Source organism: Ailuropoda melanoleuca, chromosome 1, assembly GCF_002007445.2.
Source record: "Ailuropoda melanoleuca isolate Jingjing chromosome 1, ASM200744v2, whole genome shotgun sequence".
Lineage (NCBI taxonomy): Eukaryota > Metazoa > Chordata > Mammalia > Carnivora > Ursidae > Ailuropoda > Ailuropoda melanoleuca.
Genome location: NC_048218.1, coordinates 46,730,659 through 46,756,320, shown reverse-complemented (window position 1 = coordinate 46,756,320; position 25,662 = coordinate 46,730,659). Strand labels below are relative to the sequence as shown.

Sequence of the window (25,662 nt, the reverse complement as noted above, 5' to 3'; positions counted from 1 at the left end):
AGTCCAACAAGTTGTAGTTGAAAAGGGCTATTCACTCTCACATACCTTGGTTCAAATCCAAACTCGAGTTTCTGTTCTATAAAAGGTACCTAATATCACCTACACTACTAGATCATGGTAAGAACTAAATGTTAGGGATTAAGCCCCTGAAATAATAGACAAGCAATATTATGTCCTTAGTTCTATCTTCCTTCTTCCCTTAGTTGGTATTTCTTAAAGTGTAGAATACCACCATTGCATCAGAATCACTGGACACTTGCAACAATGGTTGATTCCACAATTCCCAGAGGCCTGACCCCTAAGTCTGTATTTTCATCAAGGATTCCAGGTGATTCTCAGACACTCTAAAGCTTAAAGACCATTAAAATTCAGCTATCTTGATATTTTTAACTACTTGTTGGTCCTCTTTAGACTCAGAAAATAATTTAAATTCTTCTTTCCCCATGTATATATTTAATAAATTTGAAGGTGGCCCTCAAGGCTAAGAAAGGAAGATCTTACACTCTCTGTTCCAAGTTAAAACTCCAAATTCTTTGGCTCACTCTCCTAAGAGTGTTTTTTTTTTCATGCTTTAAGCATCTGTCTTCATTTCTAAAGCTTCCCCAGTCTCTTCATGTGTCCATTTAGGGATAACTAAAACTAGACTGTAATCTATTGTGACTCAAAAAGAAAAGAGTGCTTATACTTACTAAACGGCCCCAAGTTAACCTAAACTCATTTAAAATTAATAAGATAAAGACAGTCAAGTAAAATTGATAATTCCATTATTTTAAGATAGCCAGTAGGAATAGCAGCTTTTTACTTCCAAGCAAGAGAATGTGTGAATCTTATGTTCAAATCAATAAATACCTGTTCCAGATCTCAATATCTAACTTTAGATTCTAATTAGATTTTAATCTCTAATGTTGGTATGTGATTCAAAATAACAACCAAAAAAGAAACACTTGAAATTGATGGAAGTAACTTCTACAACTTTATAATAAACAACAGCATTCTTTACATAAAAGTTAGTTCTTAAAAACCTCAAACTTCAAAACACAAAAATAAATTTCCATTTATAGATTCCCCCTTCCAGTTCCAAAAGCGATTTTAAAGTATTCATCATGTAAAATTTAGCTGAAATAAGTAACAATCCCCCAGTGCAAGTTATCAATTCAACAGAGACTCTGTGTACTACTTTCATATTTTCCTTTTGCTTCTTATCTAGATAAAAGCAGGATACTGTAAATAGTCCCACTAGAAAAGTCTAACCAAGGATACTGGCCTCTTCAAGCAATTCAGAAAGAGACCCAGTACTGGATCCTCAAAAGCAACTCCTGAGACACAACAGTCTTCAGTGTGTTACAGGAGCCACTGACCAGAAGCCTCATCAGTTCCTCCCACAGAAGATGGACCAACTCTGCTATTCATACAGGTAAGCTCAATCTCCTTCACCATATAAGCGACAAACACTCCACTAGCATCCACTTAGGTCAGAACACTTTTCACAGTTTTTAGCACAGTCCTCTCCCCTCTCAGGAGAGGCTAATTCAAACACACTCATTAGCATCTTTGGTTACAAGGGCAATAGTGCGTAGATGTTGTTAATAATGGTTCTCCCATGGCTATGTAAAGATTGGAAAAAGTCCTGTAGGTAGATATAAATGCAACCTGCATTTTCTAAGCTCCTTATAAGTCTTAAATAAAGTCCAGTTCCTTCTGAATTTTTGTACATGTCAACAGCAGCCATCTCTCCATGGGGCCAGCCATAAACTTCCTGTGCTGAGGGTAATATGATTCCTCCATTCCCCTCCAGGGCAGGCTAGGTCTCCAAGGGGCACACAAAGGACAAGAACATGTCCAGTTGGTTCTTCACAATAACTTCATCTGGATGTAGCTTGTGGGGTAAATAATGAGCCAGGGTCATCTCCCAGGCATCAACAAGATACACTCCAACCCCTGAGAACATCTTCCGAAGGATGGTGTCCAGCTGAAAGTTGTACCAGTCACTGTTGAAAAGGCTCACCTCGGGCCCCAGCTCTTGGGCGTTGGCAGTTCGGATGACTACTATGGTCTTAGGGCTTCGATCCAGGAGCTGGACCACTGCTCGACGAATATTCCTGAGCCGCCGGATGTACACTTCCAAGGGGAAGGTGCTGAAATGAGACCATATAGCTATGGCCACCACAGTGTTCTTCCCTCCCACGATGCCATTCAGCTCATTTGCCACATAATGGAGCTCATTGCTAAAGACAGTTGTAAAGCGGATGGGTGGCCCATGGCAGCGATATTTGAGCAGGATGTTGTGCTTCTGGTCCACCGCAAGGAAAGGACCCACATTCTTGGGACTACCCAAGTTAAACTCCACTAAATCTGAAACAAGGAAAACTCAAATTCATAAAAATGTTCAAACCAAGCATACATATTATGATCATTCTATACTTAGCAGCTTAAAAGAACATTGTTCTTTTTTTAATAAAAGTATAACAAAAAGGTACAAATGTAAAGGGAATACCTATTCCACTGGCCTCAACAGACCTTTATTCTAACATATTTATTATTTAAACTATCAGTGATACCTATGTCTATATACCTCAGAAGCAAAATAACCTGTTTACCTCTAACCATTAGGCCAAGAAATCTTCATGCTTGTAGCAATTGCTAAATATCTAAAAATCAACTTGGCATTTACACATTATTCTTCTAATAGACAAATATTATTTCTTCTAAGACAAGGGCTATAACTTCTGCTTTTTAAAGAATATATAATATTAACCAAATACTTATTGCAATACAGGAAAGAAAGGAGCAACCCTGTTTCTTTTCACTTTCAATTTCACCCTATGGATGGAAAATCATATTAATGTCTCAGAGAATGTCTATCTCTGTCACAAGAATAACAAAGACAACTGCACAAGTTAAAATTCCCTTTTTCCTACCCATTATCTAAGTGGTGTTTCAAAGTCTAGCTCCTCTGAGATCTTCTGAAGGTCCCAGGAATCAGTGACTATTTCTCTTTTGTTACCCCTAAAAACTCTGTCTATACAATTCATCACTTAACATATACCCATAAGGAAAGCGGGCCCGTCTAATATACTTAAACGTTCCTACAAGTGCCTTTCAGAGAACAGGCTAAATAACTCCTGGCAACCCAAGTCAACTAACACCTCTAAGCACCTATTCAGCACGGTGAGCCAGCAATGCTCAGATGGGTAAGTCACAGTCCTTGCTCTCAAGAGGTATACTGTCAGTTCTGAAGAAGTAACATCACCCTATAATTGCCCTACATTCTTCTTAAGGGTTAAAGGTGTCACTTTTCTCTGCAGTCCCAGGCTCCTCTTCTAGGTGTTTCCTACCTAATTCATTACTATTTAGCATTTGGCCCCACTTAAGTTGAATAAACTGAAGCTACCATCTTTTCTTTTGATTAAGATCAAGCACTGACACACGGCTTTATCAGGTGAAAATCTGTCTGCAAAGGATATGGTGGAAAACAATCAAGACACTTAATGTGATCACTGCTGTGAAAGGAAATAATGAGCTACGTCATTAGAACTTAAAAAACAAACAACTACAGACTCTTGGAGGACCTAATCAGCATCAAAACATTGTTTAGCATTATGCCATACAAATTATTTCCCTTTTTCTAGTTTTTAATTTATGCTTTATCAACTAAACTCGGCTATGTCTGCTTCAAAAAAAAACAAGCAAAACAAAAACTAACTTTCTACTTTTGGGGATCATATCTACTTCTTCCTCTCCTTCTAAAAATTAAATCTGAAACTAAGTTGATGTAAAAAATAAAAGAAAAAAAAATACCAACAACAGCTCACAACAAGCTATGGGACTGTGCTTTATGGAAAGCCCTGCCCAAACACAGCCCTCAAAAATAGTTCCCACAGAATTACTTATCAGCTCTCTAAATTGTAAGCAGGGTCTTTAGTACTGTTACCTGGGATTCATCCCTCCTCACCCCAACCACACACCTTCCACAAAGAGGAAAAGGCCCTTGAATAAGGGATGGCCCTCCAGTGAGTGGGGCTTTAGTCTGAGTCTGGATAGCATCCCCAGAGCCCAGCAGTGAAATCAGGAAGCTAAGAATGCTGGGACTTACCAAGACTCCCTCAGTAGGAGCCAGCTCATTTCAGAATCATACCAATGGAATCCCCAATGGATGACACTGGGAAGGCTTTGCTGAATGGATCCATTAAAATGGACCACAGTCAGTTTGGCTGTTTCCTCCCAGGGAAATCTATTTTAAATTTGGAGTCTGACCAAACAGAACTAGGAGAGAAACAACTGGAAATGTCCCCCTCTATTTTAGAGCCCAGAATATCAGAAGTAAAGGACTGCTGTAGGTAATACCGTCCAGCTGCCTCATTGCACACATGAAGAAATGAAGGCCTGATAACAATAATATGTCCAAGATCACATAGCTAATCAGTGGTAGGAAATTTCAACAAGAACCCGGTTCTTCCACCATTAATACGTCAACCCCACCATGGACCAGAAACCATCACACAGCTCTCCAGAGTTAGGATACCTCTTTAGTCCTACAGAGAAACAACTACTTCCTTGCCTGATGTCCTTCCTCGGGCACTGGAGTGAAGAGAGCTGATTTTGTGCATGTGGTAGAGTTACAAAATAAAATGCAAAGTACCAACCTGGAACAAACGTAGTAAGGTACTCAAACCATTGCCTGATTGTTGAGTCACCAAATAAATACACCACTTTTCTTTGTAAACACTCTGTGATGTTGTCGGGGTCATTAAACTGGCGCATCTTAAACTTTCTGGGCCTCCACTGATCTTTATAATAATACCCAGAAGGAAAAGTTCCTGAGCCTTGAGATAGTTCTAGATCATTAGTTTCTGGAAAAAAAAAAAAGTAAACAATAAGATATTCTGAAAGTCTCCTCCAACAAACCTTACATGGAAAATGCTCCAAGAAACAAAATTATGCCTCCATATTTGTTAGCCTGCTGGTATATGGGTAACATTTCCTGCCATCAGATCTCAGAGAAATCCCAGACTTTCCCCTTGCTACAAAAGGTTCTCCTTTGCACAAAAATAGGAAGATCTGAAACGTGTGTGAGGGTATTGGCGGACAGGAGGGGAAAAGGGGACTTGGAGCATTCCCCTCTGATTATGCATGTTTTTATCAAAGCCAAAAATAAAAGCAGGCAAATCCCAGAATAAGTTTCTCATACGAACACCTTCACAAATTCATATTTTACATATGTATAGTAGTCAGTCCATTGTTGCTCAGCCTATTAAAAGGGAAGTTTTAACCTGTGGGTCCTATAATCAAATACGAATTCAGAAAACCACCACTTAATACAGAGAACAAACCAAATATACACACTCTAAAGAATTATTCCCCACAACACAAAAGGTTCAGAAGGTCTTTTTGTACAATGAACAGTATTTAAAATGCAGCAGCAGGGTGCCTGGGTGGCTCAGTCACTTAACATCTGCCTTTGGCTCAGGTCACAATTCCCAGGTCCTGGGATCGAGTCCCGCATCGGGCTCCCTGCTTCTCCCTCTGCCTGCTGCTTCCCCTGCTTGTGTGCTCGGCCGCCCGCTTGCTCTCTGACAAATAAATAAAATCTTTGAAAAATCAAATCAAATCAAACCAAATCAAATGCAGCAGCCGTGTGTACTCATGGTTGTAGCCTAGCTACACGTGATGACACAGGCGCCAGGGCACATTTCGGAGGGAGAGTCAACATCCTTCTGCCCTAACACCTCCCTTGGAAAAAGCTTCTGTAGAAACAACACACTTTACGTGCTTCAAAATAAACAGACAGGGATGGCGAATATTTCCTGTGAGCTTACTCTGCAATTAAACATATTATCTCATATGATGTTCACAATAACCCTTTAAGAAAGGTCCTGTTGTTACCCCTACCTTTAGGAACAGTTAAGCAACTCGACCTAGACCCAGAGCTAGTAAGTGGCAAAGCCAAGACCTGATCCAGGCAGGTGAGCCCCGAAGCCCATGCGCTAACCACGGTGCTACATCATGTCTCACAAGCAGATGGTTGTAGGGATGGCAGCCATTTTCTTTCTGGCTTTCTTCCTGAAGGTGTACACTTACTTCCAACACTTATTCGAACCTACAATCTTCAAAAACCACCAATGATTTCACATCACTTCCTTACACACCCCAAGGCTCAAACCTTCATCAGAATCCAGTAATTCTACAGTCTCGCCTGTTAAACCACAGTTTGAAATCCAAATGTTTATATAGTCAGCAATTTAAATTTGAGTCCCATATTTGTGACTACTTTCAGCTCATCATCTTGATATTATTCCTATTACTCAAAATTATTTCAGTTTTATTCTCTTCAAAGAAGATGCCCTATTTGACAGGTAGTGCATATTTCATCTTTTAACTTAAGCAACTGCTAATTCTTTGAAGGTTCAGGGCCCAAGCAGAAAGGTAAACAGAATTTTTTAAAATCTTCACTTGGAAAAAATAAAGAAAAATAAAAACTTTACTTGGAAAATGTGATTGTCAAAGAAAAAAAGGGGGGGTAAATATTTATCTGGCTTATTCAAAAAACAATTTCTCCACGTGTTACCAAGCGTGGCTTTACTATGTTACCACACCCTGCCCAAAGCTCCCTCATTACATCAGCACGTCAAGGTTACACAGGCAGAGAGCTCCAGAGTAGACACCTGGGGCGCAAAGAAAACATTTACTAGACTGGGAATTAAAAGTGATTTTGAAGTTACAATTTTTACCATGGTTAATTCAGGAGACTCGGCTATTCTGTGTCAAATACATGTTATAAAGAAAAGTATGTATCACACAGGAAACAATTATCATTTCCATTCAAATGTTAATTATATTTACTACCAGAGTTAAGTCAAGCAAAGCAAATCAATTATTGAACCTGACATTAATTCTCTACACACGCAGCACAGGTAACAGAGCATATTTTTAAAGTGAATGCATGTACCTACATTGCCCTCTTATGGTCAGCTGAGACAAACACATTTCCTTTTTTTTTTTTTTTTAAAGATTTTATTTATTCATTTGAGAGAGAGCAGGAGCAGAGGGGAGAGGCAGAGAGAGAGAGAGAAAGGGTCCCTGCTTCTCTATAATGTGTTGGCTTCTCTTTAAAACCTGTAGCTTGGGGCACCTAGGTGGCTCAGTCAGTTAAGCAGCTGCCGTCAGCTCAGGTCATGATCCCAGAAGTCCTAGGATCGAGCCCCACATCGGGCTCCCTGCTGAACAGGCAGTCTGCTTCTCCCTCTGCTCCTCCCCCTGGCTCGTGTTCTCTCCCTCTCTCTCTCTCTCTCTCTCAAATCAATTAATAAATTTTTAAAACTCTTTTAAAAAATAATTAAAAAATAATAAAACCCATAGCTTATATTTTCCTCCAAAGGGTGTCATCCCATGTGGTTCATTAGCCAAAATGAGGGCCACAAATGGGACAAAAGGAAAAAGAAAACTGCAGAGGAAAAAAATTCCCTAAACTATCCAGAAAGAGCTGGATGAGAGATACAGTATGAATTAAGGGTGGGAGATGTGTGCGTGAGTGCACGTTAGTGCTCATGTCCCTTAATTTTATGGCATGGAATTATCTGTGGAACAAAAAAAAAAGTAAAGGGCAGGCCAAAGGGGAGTATATATTTCATGACAGAAAAAAACAAGACAAGACAGAGAAGAAAAAGAATCAAACAATTCCTTGCATTAGGGAACACGATGGCCACAGGACGGCCTGGGTGCCATCTCAGGGAAGTAAGAAATGAGGACAGCGTGTGTGGAGCTGTTTAGGCATACCTTGTCAAGTGCTGGGACTATGAGAAGGTCCTGGCAACACAGTCATTATTGTGGCTTGAGTTTTGAGTTCACCCTTGTGTTCCCCCTAGAAAACCTTGGGAATTTAATTTTTTTTGTTTATACTTTAGTCCCCTAAAAGCTAAGCATTTTACATAGGAAAGCTAAAAATAGGTATAGGTAGAAATACCTATAGATTCAAAGAATGCTGAAAGGGACCTCAGATAAAGGCTAGTCTAAATATCTTTTAAAGGTGAAGAAAGTATGTCACAGAGTGACTTGCCAAAGTTTCTCAAAGAGCTGTAGAGACAGGTAGCAGTAAGGGTAGTACTGTTTACAAAGGCATACATTATACTACGGATACAGTTGTGGGAGTGGGCTTCCTACCCCCAAATGATATCAGTTAGTTGAATTTTATATGTAGGATATTAGCCATTTGATTTTCTAAGTTAACCAAATAAAATGTATTCTGTACGAAGTATTGTTTCCAACAACTGGAAAGTGGTTGCTTTAAAATAGCTTTGTCCAATTTCTTGTGCCATCACATCAACATCAGAGTGAAGTCTCATCCATAAAGGCACTAGTTTGGTTTTCACCGAACAACATGAAACACTATTCCATCATTCCCTCCATCATTTGGATACATTTAGATATTAGAGAGTTGATGGATTTCACTACTGCAGACAAACCCACCACACCTCGTAAGCACGTTAAGGGGTAGCAGAAAAGGGGCTGGACTGAGTCAGAAGCTCCGGTTTATGTCTGGCTCCACCTCTCCACTGTGAGACCCCAGAAATCACTTAAACTCTCATCGTATTCATCCCCTGTATTCTCAGAGTCTGGTCTAGCATCAGGCACAGAGCAGATGTCAAAATGATGACTGAATGAGTCTCTGGAACTTGGTTTCATTATCTACAAAATGGGTAAATTACTAGTTTTTTTGAAGGGTTGTTGTGAAAGTTCAATACTATAGTAGTATTAATAGTATTAATCATTTTTAATATAAAGGGCAACACTGGAATGCTGGAAATATTCTATATGTTCTAAACATTCTCTATCTTCATGTGGGTGGTAGTTACACTTTATTCGTTCTCTATTGCTATGTGACAATCCACCACAAACTGAAGTGGCTTAAAAACAAGGGACATTTATCATCACAGAGCTCTGTCTGCAAGAGTCCAGGGCATGGCACAGTGCGGTTCTCAGAGTCTCACAGGTTGAAATCAGGTTCTCAACAGGGCTGCGTTCCTTTCCAAAGATGAGAGAAATCTGCTTCCAACCTCATTCAAATTGTTGGCCAGATTCAGTACCTTGTAGTTCTAAGACTGAGTTTCTTGTTTCCTTGGTGGTTGTCAGCCAGGGAATGCCCTTCAACTTCTAGGACCTGCCTACATTTCCTGCCACATGGCCTCCTCCATCTTTAAAGCCAGCAGCAAAGAATCTCCCTCACATGGAAGCCTTCTCACATTTTGAATCTCTTCAAGAAGAACCTTGTTCCTATTGAGAGCTTATCCAGTTAGGTCAGGTTTATCCAGAATAGTATATTTTTTTTAAGTCAACTTTGTTACATAATCAAATCATGGGAGTGATATCCCATCATATTTGCAGGTCTTTCCCACACTCAAGAGAAAAAGAATTATATACGGGCATGGGTCACTGGGAGTCATCTTAGAATTCGCCTATCACAGCTACTAAGACAGATATAAATGTAAAATTCCATTGTACTATATATTTACAATCCATGCTCTCTATTGTATGTAAGATACACCTCAAAAGATCAAGAAAATAGCAAAGGGCCACAAAGATGTTAACATTTATTCTTCTGCTATTAGATCTAGTTTAACCCCAACTCTCAGTAAGTTTCCCCCAAAATATGAACTCTAGTTTAGTTGCTGGTGAGGTTAGAAGCCATAAAGGCTTCTATTAGCCTCTGATGGTCTCGGGACCACAGTACAGGTGCTAATGAAAAGTCAGCAGCAATTCTGACACTGGGAAAGCAAGTCAGAAACCAGATCTTGTCCCTATAAGTCTTTGCTTTTGATTGGAATTATACCCATGTGTGGAGGCAGACAGGTAATCTCAAACAATTCAGCAGACTAAATATGCATCTTAAAATAATTTTAACTTGTAGTAAAATCAGTTAACTAATATATTTAAAAAAACTGATGGGGGGAAAAACACTTCAAAAAACAGGATTCATAAGTAAAATAATAAATGTGGAAAGAGTAGAAACCCTTCCAAGGTCAGGGCAAAGAAAATACAAGATGGGTCTGAAATATCTTCTGGTGCCAGAAAGTAAGGAAGTGTTTACAGGGGGGAAAAAAAAAAAAAAAAAGGATGACAGCATGTCATAGGGGCACAGGAGTCAAATCAAAAAAGTTCCCAATTGCCAAAACTGGAGCAATTAGAGTAACAAAATAAATAACAATTGAATTGGGTAATAACCCAAAGAATGAAATAAATAATCATGAGTCATAAGCCTATAATGACATAATTAAATAAATAAAAAAAGGGACAACTCTTCCTTACAGAAAAATTCCAATTAATAAATGTCTTAGGAATGAGAGATTTAAAAATCAGAATTACATACCACAGAAATAATTGCTACTGGCAAGATCTACTAATGAGTGCAAAAATTAGTGGGCGAAAGTTAAGCAGAAACAGGATGTTTACATCCTGATTTAATATAAAGACATCTGGAGAGTAGTTTCCTGTGGCTATTACAACAAATTACCACATATTTAGTGGCTTAAAACAACACACATTTATTCTCCTACCATTTAGAGGCCAGAGGTCCAAAGTCAGTATCACTGGGCCAAAACCAAGGTATCAGGAAGGCCATGCCCGCTCTGGAGGAGCTAGGGAGCAGTTTGTCTCCTTGCCTCTTCTACAGCTATGTTCTCTGGCTCAAGGCCCCTGCCTCCGTGTGTTAAGCCAGCAGCACATCATCTTCAAGTCTCTCTCTGCTTCCGTTGTCACACGGCCTTCTGCTTCTGCATGAAATCTCTCTGCCTCCCTCTTAAAAGGACACTTGTGGTTGCATTTAGGGCCCACTCAGATTATCCAGATAATCTCTCCCCATCTCTAGACCCTCAACTTAATCACATATGCAAAGTTTCCTTTGCCATCCATATTCAGCAACACTCACAAATTTGAGGGATTAAGATCAGGATACCTTTGGGGGCCATTATTCAGCCTACCACCGTCTCAAAGTATCTCCCCAGAATACAGACTAAACACAAAGAGAAGAGAACCCTGACAGACACCACTTGAACCAAGTGATCGAGGTTAACATCGTTTAAAAATACGTATCAACATCATGTGCTCTGCTAAAAGGACACAACATAATTTCTGTGCTATTCTTCCAAAAATGCATGATCTCATTCCAATCATTAGAAAACATTAGACAAATCCAAAGTTAAAAACATTCTTAAAAAGATCTGACCAACACTCTTCAAAGTGTAAAAGTCATGACGATAATGTCATAGACGGAAAACTAAGAAAACACGGTAACTAAATGCAATGTGGGATCCCTGCACTGATTCTGGAACAGAAAAAGGATGTGAGTGGAAAAACTGATGAAATCCAAATAAACTCTACAGTGTAGTTAATAATATTGTACTGTTGTTAAAATCTTAGTTTTGTAAGTATTATGTGGTTATATAAGATGTTAGCATAAGGGGAAGCTGGGTGTAGGCTATACAGGAACTTTGTACTATTTCTGTAACTCATATTTAAGTCTAAAATTATCTGAAAACAAAAAAAAAAGTGTTAAGAAAGAGGAAGGAAGGAACGAAGGGAGGAAGATAGGGAGGGAGGAAGAGAGGGATGTGAGCCCATGGTTTAGGGTCTTTGAGTGCACCCTGCTGGTCACTAGTGTGAACTGCAGTGAAACTCTAAACCGGGCCTCTTTGATATTACATAAAGCAATTGGCCTTCTCTTTTCTTTCCAATTAGGTACCTGATCTGAGATGGTCTCAAAGCCAGGTTATTCTGCTCCTACTGATTCATGGTTCCTTTCTTCCTCTAAAAATTCATCAAGGGGATGGGATGCCTAGGTGGCTCAGTCAGTTAAGCATTGGCCTTCAGCTCAGGTCATATCTCCAGGGTCCTGGGATTGAGTCCCACATCAGGCTCCCTGCTCAGCGGGGAGCCTGCTTCTCCCTCTGTCTGCGGTTCCCCCTGCTTGTGCTCTCTCCCTCTCTCTGACAAATAAATAAACGAAATCTTAAAAAAAAAAAAAAAAAGATTTCCCTTCTAACAACAAAATCCATCAAGGGGAGCCTGGGTGGCTCAATGAGTTAAGCAACTGACTTTAGCTCAGGTCATGATCTTAGGGTTCTGGGATCCAGCCCAGCAAAGGACTCACTGCTCGACAAGGAGCTTGCTTGTCTCTCTCCTTCTGCCCCTCCCCACACTCATTCTCTCTCTCAAATAAATAAATAAAATCTTTAAAATAAACAAATGAAAATAAAAATCCATCAAAGGTCTCACTGGACTAAATCTGTCTTCTCCAAACAGAACAGCACATCACGAACCCACAACCACTTCTTGGCTGAACACCAAGACCTGTCAGGAGCCGCTAAACCATCCAAAGCTCCACGCACTGACTATCCCACTAGACACCCAGGGACAAGGCAGGCAAGCCAGAAGGCTGGAACTGTGGCAGAGAGGGTAGATGTGGTAGTGGGACGGGGCCTCCTGAGGTGTCAGACACGAAAGAGTGTGAGGAGTGCAGGACTGTGGGGGAGAATGTGGAGGGGAAGGCCCAGGCAAATAAAAGTACTTCCATTAATGATGATGTTTCATTTGTGAATCCTTTAAAATTAGTAACTCACCGGCTTTAAGTAAATCAAATACAGCCTTTCATTAGGAAAAGACTGGGATTTCTTGTGGCACATGATGGTGGAGACCAGAGATACAGGTTGGCAGCATCTTGGCTGCCTCTGGGCCACAAATTTTATGTAGCCCACGAAATATTTTAAATGTTTTCAACTGGATGCCAATGTTTTGAAATCTGGAGATATTACATTTAAAGATTAAAGATTAAGAGTTCTAATTTTTTTTATGGAAAAAAAATCCTTACAGATCTGGCCACATGTGTCTACATTTCTGCACAGCAACAAAGCAGAAGGAACGCAGAGAGGCTGTCCTTGCTCTTCAGTTCCTTCCCCATCAATCACACAAGGCATGCATGCGACTAATACCCACCCTGACCAGATTCAGATGTATTATATACCGAGGCCCCATGGCACCCGTGTTTGCAGTATGTGCGGCAGACTACACATATATGCTATCAACAGCTAAAAGGACCTTGCCTGCCACCTGCATAAGCTTCCTTAATAGCATCCATCCTTTCCTCCTAAAAGTCACCATAGCTATATACATCTATTCTGCAAAAACAGAACATACACATTTACTCTTCAGAATTTTGTTTCTTACTTTTAACAATACCCTATACCAATGGATCAAAGTCACCTAGAAGGTTTGTTAAAACATAGACTGCTGGGCCCCACGTCCCAGCGTTTCTGACCCAGTAGCCTGAGATAAGACCTGAGAATCTGCAATTGTAGCAAGTCCCCACTAGTGCCGATGCTGCTAATGCAGAGACCACACTTTGAGAAAACTGCCATTCACTAACCCAATGCTTTGATTTCAAAAACTTCTATGACGATTTTACACACATTATCTCTAGAGCACCAGATATCAGACAGAACTTCTGCAATAATGGATACATTTTATACAAAATGCTGTCCAACAGGGCAGCCACTAGCTACATGTGGCTCCTGAGGAAGTGTGACTTAAGAACTAAATTTTAAACTTTATTTAATTTTAATTAACTTAAACTTATATAGTCACATGTGGCTAGTAGTTACCATATTGGACAGTACAGCACTGAAGGCTCCCGAGGAGCCAACCAGAGAGAGGAGAGGGGCAAGAAGATGAATTTTACATGAGTATAAATAGCAAAGCCCACGATTATGCACATAAGGTCTGATTCATTTTAATCAAAAACCTCTTTTAGTATTTTTGATTGTGCCCGGAAGTATGTCCATGGCATATTAAAAGAAGGAAAAAAGTTTTCATAACATTAGTGAAACCACAGAGCCTCACCCATTTAGCAAGAAAAACAACAAATCATCACACTCTTTTACCTTTTATTCTCCTGGGAATCACAGTTACCCAATCAGGTCCACTGGAGTTGATTGGCATTTTGATATTGACACCACTTTAAAAGGAATAAAAAGAGTACAAGCTTAGATTTAAGAACATTTATTTTCTGATATGTATCTTCATTTGCAAATTTAAAAAAGGTATGATTCCAAAGAACCCTAAGATGAAATATCCTTATAAGTGTTAACCAACACAATTAATTAATAAACTGGGTCTCTTATAATTAGCAGGTTATACAGATATATAAAGTGAATAAAAATTAAATAGGTTTTTAATTTTTTACTGCTTAGCACTGAGATTATAAGCTCCAAAATGATAAATTCTGGTCTGAATTACTTATTCCCCTTGGACTCAGAAAATGGCTCACACTGATGAGAATGTCCGTCACTATCTAATTTTCAGGCTCAGATCTATGGAGAATTAAGTCGCATGTCAGATTCCTTAGGCCTTGCCCAGGACAGAGATGAGTCCCTACTGAAGACACTTGTCCCCAGATATGTCTTTTGCGGTACTTTGTTCATCATTATGATGGCTCTGAAATGCCTCTTCCTAAAACACACGCTCCTCAAAGACACAGACTGTGTCTCACTCGCCTTTTGTCTTCAGCACTTAGCACAGGCCCTGGACTAGAGCCCATGCTTGGAAAATATTTGATGGAGGGCTGTGTGAAAAAGTGGGGGAGAGTGCAGTCCAGGAGAAAAGTACTGAAAACTTGCTATAACTATGCCAGAAACTGGGTCACAATAATTACCTACTATGCTTAGACCAAAAACAAACAAAATAAAACACTAACTTTCCAAATTCTTTTTTTTTAAATTTTATATATTAATTTGACAGAGAGAGAGTGAGGAAGCACAAGCACAAGCAGGGGGTGGGTCAGAAGAAGAGAGAGAAGCAGGCTCCCCGCTGAGCAGGGAGCCCGACACGGAGCTTGATCCCAGGACCCTGGGATCATGACCTGAGCCGAAGGCAGACACTTAACGACTGAGCCACCCAGGCACCCTTCCAAATTCTTGATATAGGAACTGAGTCATGATATTTTGTTTCATCAAAAATCGATTCAAAAAGGGGCACCTGGGTGGCTCAATCGGTTAAGTGTCCAGCTTGATTTCAGCTCAGGTCATGATCTCAGGGTTGTAACAGTGAGCCCCAAGTCAGGCTCCACGCTGGGCAGAGAGTCTGCTTAAGATTCTCGCTCTCCCTCTCCCTTTGGGAGAGAGAGATCTGGTCTTCAAAAAAAGAGCGAGAGAGAGATCTGGTCTTCAATAATTAAGCTTCAAATGAACAATAGGAAAAAAAGACACAAACCAAAAAACAGACTCTTAACTATGCAGAACAAACAGATGGTTACCAGAGGGGAGGTGGGTAGGGAAATGGGTGAAATAAATGAAGAGGAGTAAAGAGTACACTTATCTTGATTAGCACTGAGTAATATATAAAATTGCTGAATCACAATCAATACTGTACACCTGAAACTAGTATAACACTGTATGTTAACCACACTGGAATTAAGTTTTTTTTAAGATTTTTATTTATTATTTATTATTTATTTGAGAGAGAGAAAGACAGCAAGAGAGCACAAGCAAGGGGAGCGGCAGAGGCAGAGGGAGAAGCAGGCTCCCCACTGAGCAGGCAGCCCAACATGGGGCTCAATCCCAGGACCCCGAGATCAAGACGGGAGCTGAAGGCAGACGCCTAACCAACTGAGCCATCAACTGAGCATGCATGGAATTAAAATTTTTTTAAATAAAATAAAATAAATAATTCTTGGGGTGCCTGCGTGGATCAGTCAGTTAAGCATCTGACTCTTGGTTTTCGCTCAGGTCATGATCTCAGGGTCATGAGACTGAGCCCCAAGTCGGGCTCCCTGCTCAGCATGGAGTCTGCTTAAGATTCTCTCTCGCTCTCCCTCTGCCCCTCCTATCCTGTGTGCTCACTCTCTCCCTCTCCCTCAAATAAAAAAATAAATCTTAAAAATAATAATACTAATTCTTAAGCTTCTACTATGTGCCTGGCACCGTCCTAGATGTCAGGGATCTAACAGTACACACAACACACAGCATCTCCTCCTTCATGGAACTGACATTCTAATGAGGGAGAGAAACAAAACACAAGGAAGGCAGGCAGTACAGCTGACCCTTGAACAACATGGGTTTGAACTGCACAGGTCCATTTATGCGTGGGTTTTTTTCAATAAATACAGTACAGTACTGTACATGTATTTTTCGTTCCTTATGATTTTCTTTTCTCTAGCTTACTTTACTGTAAGAATACAGTACATAATATAGGTAGCATACAAAATACGTGTTAATCAACTGTAAGGGTTCCGGTCAACAGTAGGATATTAGTAGTTCAGTTTCGGAGAGTCAGAAGTTAGAGGAGATTTCAGACTCTGCAAGCAGTTGGCACCCCCCACGCCCATTGTTTTCAAGGCTCAACTGTATCAGGCACTATATTAGAAAATAACTTAAATAAGTGGCATTTAAGACACAACATGACTTCTAAAACAGCATAAATAAACCACTTTCATGAGAGAGCCTTGAGGTAAAGAAAAGAAGAAAATTTCCCCTTTGTAATTTTCTGGTAAAAATGTTTAACCCAGGGCAACTCCTTCGGGTCCCCTCCGTCTTCGGGAGCTTTGTATGATCGCTTTGCTATCGCTCAATAAACCTTGCTTTGCTGCCAAAAAAAAAAGTTTACCCTCAATTTGGTCATGAAGAAACAGTAAAGCCGCAAATCCAAACTAAGGGACAACCTACAAGACGGTGACATCAAAATTCTTTTTTTTAAAACACTTTTTTAAAAAGATTTCATTTATTTATTTATTTATTTGAGAGAGAGAAAGCATCCGAGTAGAGGCAGAAGGGAAGGGAGAGGGACAAACAGACTCCACTGAGCGTGGGCCTGACACAAATTCTTCATATTGTAAAAAACAAGGTAGAGACCTCTTCCAAATTAAAAGAGATTAAAGAGATTACGAAACACACTGTGTGTGACCATACGTTAGATTAGTTCAAATAAACTACAATAAACAAGTAAATATTTTTTAAAAATAAAAAGGGGCGCCTGGGTGGCACAACCGGTTGGGCGTCCAGCTCTTGGTTTTCGCTCAGGTTGTGATCTCAGGGTGGTGGGACTGAGCCCCATATGAGTGTGGAGTCTGCTTATGGTTCTCTTTCCCTCGCCATCTGCCTCATGCGCATGCTCTCTCTCTAAAATAGATAAACACATCTTTATAAAATAAAAAAGACAGCCTCAAAGGGCATTACTGGGACAACCGGAGAAACTTGAGCATGGACTGTATATTAAATAACAGTACTGGATCACTGATAAAGGCCCCAAGTGTGATACCTGTGCTCTGGTTACATATTGGATGAGTGCACGTGCTAGGAGATGCATACTCATGGGGTGCAACACCATGATGCCTGCAACTTACTCTCAAATGGTCAGGGGGGAAGAATTATACATAGACATCCACACATGTAAACACACTACAGAGAGAAAGCCCATGTAGCAAAACACTAACAATAGTAAATCTAAGTAAAAGACATATGGATGTTCATTTTTATTATTCTTGCAGTGTTTCTAATGATTTGAAAGTTTTTTTAAACATAAAGATAGAAAGTAAAAAAGATTAAATTATGCTAAAAGTATATGGGAAGCTTTTCATGTGAGAAGCTCACTCTTTCAAAAGGCCTTCCTTTATATTAATAGGATCTTTTAAGCAAAGTACTGTTGTTCTTTCTAAAACCAACATTTTTTTTCCTTAGGAGTAAAGAACCAGAGATTAAATCACTTTAATTGTCCAACTGTAATTTAGGGAACCAAAGACCAAAGCTAAGTTGTTTTTTTTTTTTTTTAAAGATTTTATTTATTTATTCGACAGAGATAGAGACAGCCAGCGAGAGAGGGAACACAAGCAGGGGAAATGGGAGAGGAAGAAGCAGGCTCATAGCAGAAGAGCCTGATGTGGGGCTCGATCCCATAACGCCGGGATCACGCCCTGAGCCGAGCAGACGCTTAACCGCTGTGCCACCCAGGTGCCCCCAAAGCTAAGCTTCTTAATCCTTTCTGAATTAAGCAATGTTATGAGCCACCAAGGGAAAAAGGTAAAAATGGGTATCAGCCTAATATATTCAGGCCATGAGCTCAAAACAGTACACCCAAGGACACCTCAAAAGATCAATTCCAATCTTTTACTTTTTCTTTTTCGTTAACTGGTACAAAACTTCAGAATTTTAAACAGAAAACAACGCAAAAAATAATATCAGTATTAGGACTAGCAAATGTTTAGTTTCCAAAAATGCCACCTCAAACACTATTTTCCCAACAAACTTCCAGGTAAGTAGAATTTCTTAATGATTCAACTACAAAGTGCCATCAGCCAGCCTCATCCAGCATATGCAAGTAAAGACAGGGACATACATTATTTTGCCCTTCACAATTCATAGGTGTTTTCTGGTTTTAATGGTAGGATTTAGTGTCAGGAATATTCTTAAATTTTACAAATTCTCTAGCCTTTTTCCCACTTTTTTCCACATGGAGTTTCAATAAATTACAAGCAATGCTGCTTCTTTTTTGCTAAGCCACTAAGCAGACTGACAACACAACTCTAAAAGGGGGGTAATTGAGCAGTCTTCTCACACTGGCAGAAAGTTTACAGAACTGAAATAATCTGCTCACCATCGCTGTTAAGTAGCTTGTCTGAGATCGAACGCAGGATAAAACTAAAGCTAAAGTCCTTGTGTCCTGAGTTTTTCCTATACACTGAACAAGAGCGCCGTAAATACATTGAGTAGTGCTCCCTCTGCTGGCCTTCTAACAGCATGGCATGAGTCCACCAAATGTGTATTTAAAACTTGGACCAAAAGCTGACTCAGGAAGTGAAAAATCAAGGGCTTTATTGCAGAAGTTCCTGTAGACGTACACACCTTATGGTAGGTACTTCTCCCCCATTGAGGAATGAGTGGACATAAAACATAAAATTGTTTAGGGCTGCCCAGATGTACTCAACAAAACTACCTCTCTAGCAGGAATATTTTTAAGTATCTATTTCATTAAAAAATAAAAGACATTTTTACACTCTTTCAAATAATTGGATTTTGACCATACAGCTTTCTAACTTTTTTTTCCTTAGGCATGCTCTTTTACTTCAGAACTACATGGGATGTTAAAGAAAACATTTTAATTCATACTGACCCATACACTCTATTCTGCACACTATTCCATATATTGATCATTATGCTGAAAAAGTTTTACACTTATGTTCAAAAACAGAAATTTGTGCACAGTAAAGCAAAATTGTCAACAACTATTAATTTAAAAACTATAGTTTGTTGTGGTATTCCTGGCTTCCCATGTTTATCATTAAATCAACCCAGCAATGTTGTCATATTCATAGTCTCTTTTGATCTGTTCTGTGAATAAGTGATCTTTCTTACATAGCTATAGATATGCTATGTGTTCTGAAGTAAAACATAGATATGAGGGTAAAAAAACAAAAACTCAAGGGTAAAAGGTCTTTAATCTGAACTGAAGTAAGCTCTTAGCTTCACTTTTTAAAAACTATTCACAGGGCGCCTGGGTGGCCCAGTCAGTTAAGTGTCTGCCTTCATCTCAGGAAGTGATCCCAGGGTCCTGGGATCAAGCCCCACATCAGGCTCCCTGCTCAGCAGGGAACCTGCATCTTCTTCTGTCTGCTGCTCCCCCTGCTTGTGCTCTCTCTCTCTCTGTCAAATAAATAAACAAAATCTTAAAAATTTTTTTTAAAAACCTATTCACAAAAATACATTAACTAATTAATTAAAATAAATAAATAAAATAAAATAAAAACTATTCACAGGGAGGCGCCTGGCTGGCTCAGTCAGTGGAGCATGCAACTTGATCTCAGGGTTGTGTGTTCGAGCTCCACCTTGGGTGTAGAGATTACTTAAAAAGAACCTAAAAATTTTTTTAAGTAAATCAATAAAAACCATTCACAAAATATAAATATTTATTTTCTTATTCACTAACTCTCCCAAATTGGGCCAACTTCAGAGAAGTATATGAAGCAAATAACCAAAACAAGAAAGTCTCCTAAATGGGATAGTGTCTCCTAATTGGGTCAAAAACAGCAGAAAAGGATCCTTAAATTACCCCGTAGAACAAGGAGCACATACCTCTGGAAGAAAGCATTCTCTGCAGCAGTTAGGAGGCCCTTCAGGTATCCACCTTTGAAATGGTTAATTCTGCTACTGCAAGGGAGCTTCTTTGGTTTGAAGCAGAACCAGGGTTCTCCAGTGTAGAGATCTGTGAAGTTACACAGGGGCAGACTCCCGGGAAGACACACATTGCACTCTGTGGTTTCAGAAATTCTTCCTGAACGGAAGAGACTCTTGAAATAGACCCTGTGTGGTTTCTCTTCCTGTAGGTGCTGAAGAACTCGGATCCCTTCCATGGGGTGGACCAGAGATATGGACACTTTAACTTTGCCCGGCCAGAGCAAAGTAAAAAAGACCTTGTAAAACCCATTCTGGTAGTCTACCACTCTGCCCACAGCCCCTGCCTGCAGCTTAGGGGAGTGGATTCTGGCCTGCAGGTAGTCTCCTCCATATTTCTTGGGCTTTCTCTGAAAATCCTGTACATGAACCAGCACTTCTAACTGGCTTCCCACCTTGAAGAAGGCTGCAGAGTTCAAGATAACAAAGTAGCTGGAAGAAGGGTCAGTGCTCTTCAGAAAGGGGACTGGACCCACATCAGGCACCTGCCACTGTAAGGCAGCCAGCAAGGAGTCCTCCTCCATGCGCTCCCGGCTGGACAGAGTCTGATGCTCATAGCCGCAGTAAGGATTCCGGCTAATTCCTGTCACCTGGGAGGAAACAAACTGTCCACTACTATCGATGAATGTGGCTGAAACAGTCTCATGGTCCAAGTACTAAAGAGGAAAACACAAAAACAGAAACCACAGACAGCTACGGTAAATTTCCTTCTATCAACCGAACGTACCTCTGCTTCTGTTTAACTTTAATAAAACTACTTGGGATGACATTGGTTCACAAATCAGAGTTCATTAGTTTTACAGGGCTATCTTTTTGTAACACAGTGAAATCAGGATGAGGAATCAAGTTTTAGAGAGATCTCCACCCTTCTGTGAATTCTACCTCCAGGAGCTCAATCAGGTCCCCACAGTCATTACCAGTGGAATAGATCCTTTTGCTTCCAGCAGAAGAAGAAAAGGAACCATTTGGAAATACAACAGAGCATTCTGTTCTTAACAAGGTCTGCCTTCAAGAGAAACTATTTTACTAGAGCCTAATCTATTGGGGCTTTATCAGCACCTAACCAAACTGGAGTAAGGGACATATCCAGCTCCAGCCCATTCTAAGCATCTATCCAACTTAAGGAGTGTAAGGCAAGAAATGAGAAGCACTTCTGAAGTTCACAGCCCGGTAGCAAAGGCTCACTGGAGGACCGAGACTTACTCATAGGACTATAAAACACTTTACCTTCCCGACACCTCTCCAACTCACGACTAAAAGCTTATTTATCAGAGTTCCTTTTACCCAGTACATCACATTCAGCTTTCAACAAAAAGCTACAAGACATAATGAAAGGCAAAAAGCATAGCTTGAAAACACAAATCAAACATCAGAACCAGACTCTGATATGGCAGGGTTGTTGGAACAATCAGACCAGTAATTTAAAACAACTATGATTAATGTGCTAAGGCTCCTAAGGGAAAAAGCAGACAACATGAAAGAACAGATGGGCAATGTAAGGAGACAGAAATTCCAAGAAAGAATGAAAAAGAAATGCCAAGAATAGGGAACCCAGAAATGGACCCTCAACTCTATGGTCAACTAATTTCAACAAAGCAGGAAAAAATATCCAATGGAAAAAAGATGGTCTCTGGGAACCTGGGTGGCTCAGTAGGTTAAGCGTCTGCTTTCAGCTCAGGTCATGGTCCCAGGGTCCTGGAATCAAACCCCACATCAGGCTCCCTGCTCAGCGGGGAGTCTGCTTCTCCCTCTCCCTCCACTGCACCCCCTGCTTGCACTCTCTCGCACAAGCTCTCTGTCAAATAAATAAATAAAATATTTTAAAAATTTAAAAAAAAAAAGAAAAACGTATCTTCAACAGATGGTGTTGGGAAAACTGGACAGCCACATGCAGAAGAATGAAACTGGACCATTCTCCTATGTCATACACTAGAATAACTTCAAAATGGATGAAAGACCTATATGTGAGACAGGAATCCATCAAAATCCTAGAGAAGAATACAAGCAGCAACCTCTTTGACCTCGGCCACAGGAACTCCTTGCTAGACACATCTTCAAAGGCAAGGGAAACAAAAGCAAAAGTGAACTATTAGGACTTCATCAAGATTAAAAGCTTTCGCACTGCAAAGGAAACAGTCGACAAAACCATAAAACAACCTACTGAATGGGAGAAGATATTTGCAGTGTCATCAGATAAAAAGAACTTATCAAACTCAACACCCAAAAAACAAATAATCCAGTCAAGAAATGGGAATAAGACATAAACAGACATTTCTCCAAAGAAGACATCCAAATGGCCAACAGACACATGAAAAAATGCTCAACATCACTCAGCAACAGGGAAATTCAAATCAAAACCACAATGAGATATCAACTCACACCTGTCAGAATGGCTAAAATTAACAAGTCAGGAAAAGACAGATGTTGGCAAGGATGTGGAGGTAGGGGAACCCTCCTACACTGTTGGTGGGAATGCAAGCTGGTGCAGCCACTCTGGAAAACAGTATGGAGGTTCCTCAAAAAGTTGAAAATAGAACTACCCTATGACCCAGCAATTGCACTACTAGGTATGTATCCAAAGGATACAAACATAGTGATTCAAAGGGGCACTTGCACTCCAATGTTTATAGCCGAACTATGGAAAGAGCTCAGATGTCCATTGACAGATGAATGGATAAAGATGTGGTATGTATATATAATGGCATATTACTCAGCCATAAAAAAATGAAATCTTACCATTTCCAACAAGGTGGATGGAACTAGAGGGTATTATGCTAAGCAAAATAAGTTAATTTTTTGAGAAATTTTTTGAGAGAAAGACAATTATATGATTTCACTCATGTGTAATTTAAGAAATAAAACAGAGGATTATAGAGAAAGGGAGGGGAAAATAAAGTAAGACAAAATCAGAGAGGGAGATAAACCCTATAGAAACAAACTGAGGATTGCTGGAGGGGAGGTGGGTGGGTGGATGATATAACTGGGGGATGGATATTAGGGAGGGCACTTGATGTGATGAGCACTTGAGTGTTATATGCAATTGATGAATCACTAAACTCTACCTATAGANAATCAGAGAGGGAGATAAACCCTATAGAAACAAACTGAGGATTGCTGGAGGGGAGGTGGGTGGGTGTGATATAACTGGGGGATGGATATTAGGGAGGGCACTTGATGTGATGAGCACTGAGTGTTATATGCAATTGATGAATCACTAAACTCTACCTCTGAAACTAATAACACACTATATGCTAATTACTTGAATTTAAATAAAATAAAATTTTAAAAGCCTACCAAAGCGGCATCTGGGTGGCTCAGTCGTTAAGCATCTGCCTTCAGCTCAGGTTATGATTCCAGGGTCCTGGGATCGAGCCCTGCATTGGGCTCCCTGCTCAGCAGGAAACCTGCTTCTCCCTTTCCCACTCCCCCTGCTTGTGTTCTCTCTTTCTCTCTCTCTAATAAATAAATAAAATCTTTAAAAAATAAAAAATAAAAGCCTACCAAAAAAAAAAAAAAGAAAGAAAGAAAAAAGGATATGCCAGACAAAGCGGAGAGGATTTTTAGGGAGAGAAAACACTCTGTATGGTACTATAATGATGGACAGATATCATTATACATTTGTCTAAACCTACAGAATACACAACAGCAATACAGAACCCGAAGGTACACTATGGACCTTGGGTGATCATGGTATGTCAAGGCAGGTTTTTCCTTGATTAAAAAATGTACCATTCTGGTGAGTAATGATAATAATGGGAGAGGCTAAGCATGTAAACAGGGAAAGAGTGTATGAGAAATCTCTGTAATCTTCCTATAGTGTAAGCCCTGACAGCTGTTTTTTTCTTTTTTGTAATCCAAGTGCCTGAATTTTGACCTCAATTTTGATTGCCAAGGCACGCATTTCAAAGAGGTATCCACTTTTTAAAGACAGCTATCTCAGAAAAACACAATGCCAGCCACAAGACTAGATAAAGAGCCTGGCCACCACCTCCTGCGATAAGCTCCTATGCTTTAGAGATCTTGGTAGATTCAGATAAGTGACCATTTCCTGTACTTTAAATTCCCACTCTTACATTTTAAATTCATGAATAAAGAGTGTACCTGTGAAACCCCAGGTCCCTGTCCTTAGATTCCCCCCACAAAAAACAGCAGAACCCCAGGCCCACACTCTTTCTCTAGCCATGACCTCACTGTGTGGCCCCAGGTGTGCTGCATACCCTCCAGGACCTATGAATAATAAACTTGTTTTTCGAAGTTTCCTGCTTGCAGTCAATGGTAAGAACCATAAGAACCAGTCCAGCAACGAGAGGTAATTAAGAGGCTGAGCAGGGCAAAACATTTCCTGTCAATTTTCCTTTAAGCCTACCAAAGACTCATTTTAGACCTAAAGACGCCTGCAGATTGAAAGTAAGGGGGTGGAGAAGCCTGCAAATAGATGTCGAAAGGAAGCCCAGTCCGAGTAGCAATATTTATATTGGAAAAATTAGACTTTTTTGGTCTCATATCGTTTTAAGTAGGCTCCATGCCCAGCATGGAGCCCAATGTGAGGCTTGAACTCACAATCCTGAGATCAAGACCTGAGCTGAGATCAAGAGTTGGACACTAAACTGACTGAGGCACCCTAGCACCCCTGTTCTTGTATTGTTTTTCTCTGCTTTGGTATCAGGGTAATACTGGCCTCATGGATTGATTTTGAATGTGTTCCCTCTATTCCATTATTGGGAACATTTTTATAAAGATTGTCATTATTTTTTTTAATGTTTGGTAGAATTCACCAATGAAACCATGAGGTCTTAGACTTTTCTGTGCTGGGAGATTTTTGATTCCTAATTCAATTTTCATTCTTGTTATTGGTCTGAGAAGATCTACCTCTTGGATTCAAGATTCATGATTCAATCTTGGTGACTTGTGTGTTTTTAGGAATTATCTGAGCTTTTTTCTAAGTTATCTAATTTATTAGTATATAATTGTTTATAGTAATCTGTTATCACACTATATATTTCTGTGGTTAACTGTTGTATTGTTTTCTCTTCCATTTCTCATTCTGGTTTTTTGAGTCTTCTTTTTTTCCTTAATGTAGTTAAAGCATTGCCAGTATTTTTTTTTAAACTGGTCATTACTTTCAATGCTATGTTATTATTTATTCTGGTCTCTGTTTTGTTTCTGATTTTTCTTTTTTGTTTTCTTCTCTACTAAATTTCAGCTAACTTTCTTCTTTTTCTAGTTCCTCGTGGTGTAAAGTTATTTCAACTTTTTTTCTAATTGTTTTGCTCTTTATTCCTTTTTTTTTAAGATATTATTTATTTATTTGACAGAGAAAGAGAGACCACACAAGCAAGGAGAGCAGCAGACTGAGGGAGAGGGAGAAGCAGGCTTCCCGCTGAGCAGAGAGCCCAACGTGGGGCTTGATCAGAGAAACCCTTGGATCATGACCTGAGCCAAAGGTAGACACCTAACTGAA

At 39.8% G+C, this 25,662-nt stretch overlaps 1 protein-coding gene across 8 annotated transcripts in view; it reads right to left on the bottom strand.

The window, feature by feature from the left end:
- Nucleotides 1–950: 950 nt before the first annotated feature.
- The window catches only part of NXPE3 (neurexophilin and PC-esterase domain family member 3), a 45,743-nt gene continuing 21,031 nt past the window's right edge, over nt 951–25,662 (bottom strand). For 6 of the 8 annotated variants that reach the window (XM_011222110.3, XM_002917069.4, XM_034657545.1 and 3 more), the window contains 4 exons: nt 20,103–20,857; nt 13,926–13,999; nt 4,644–4,850; nt 951–2,352 (listed from right to left, as the gene is read on the bottom strand). In XM_011222110.3, the coding sequence (XP_011220412.1) occupies nt 1,802–2,352; nt 4,644–4,850; nt 13,926–13,999; nt 20,103–20,857 (1,587 nt within the window). In that variant the 3' untranslated portion in view covers nt 951–1,801. The remainder of the gene's footprint in view (nt 2,353–4,643; nt 4,851–13,925; nt 14,000–20,102; nt 20,858–25,662) is intronic. The other 2 variants (XM_034657556.1, XM_011222111.3) reach the window with 2 other exon arrangements.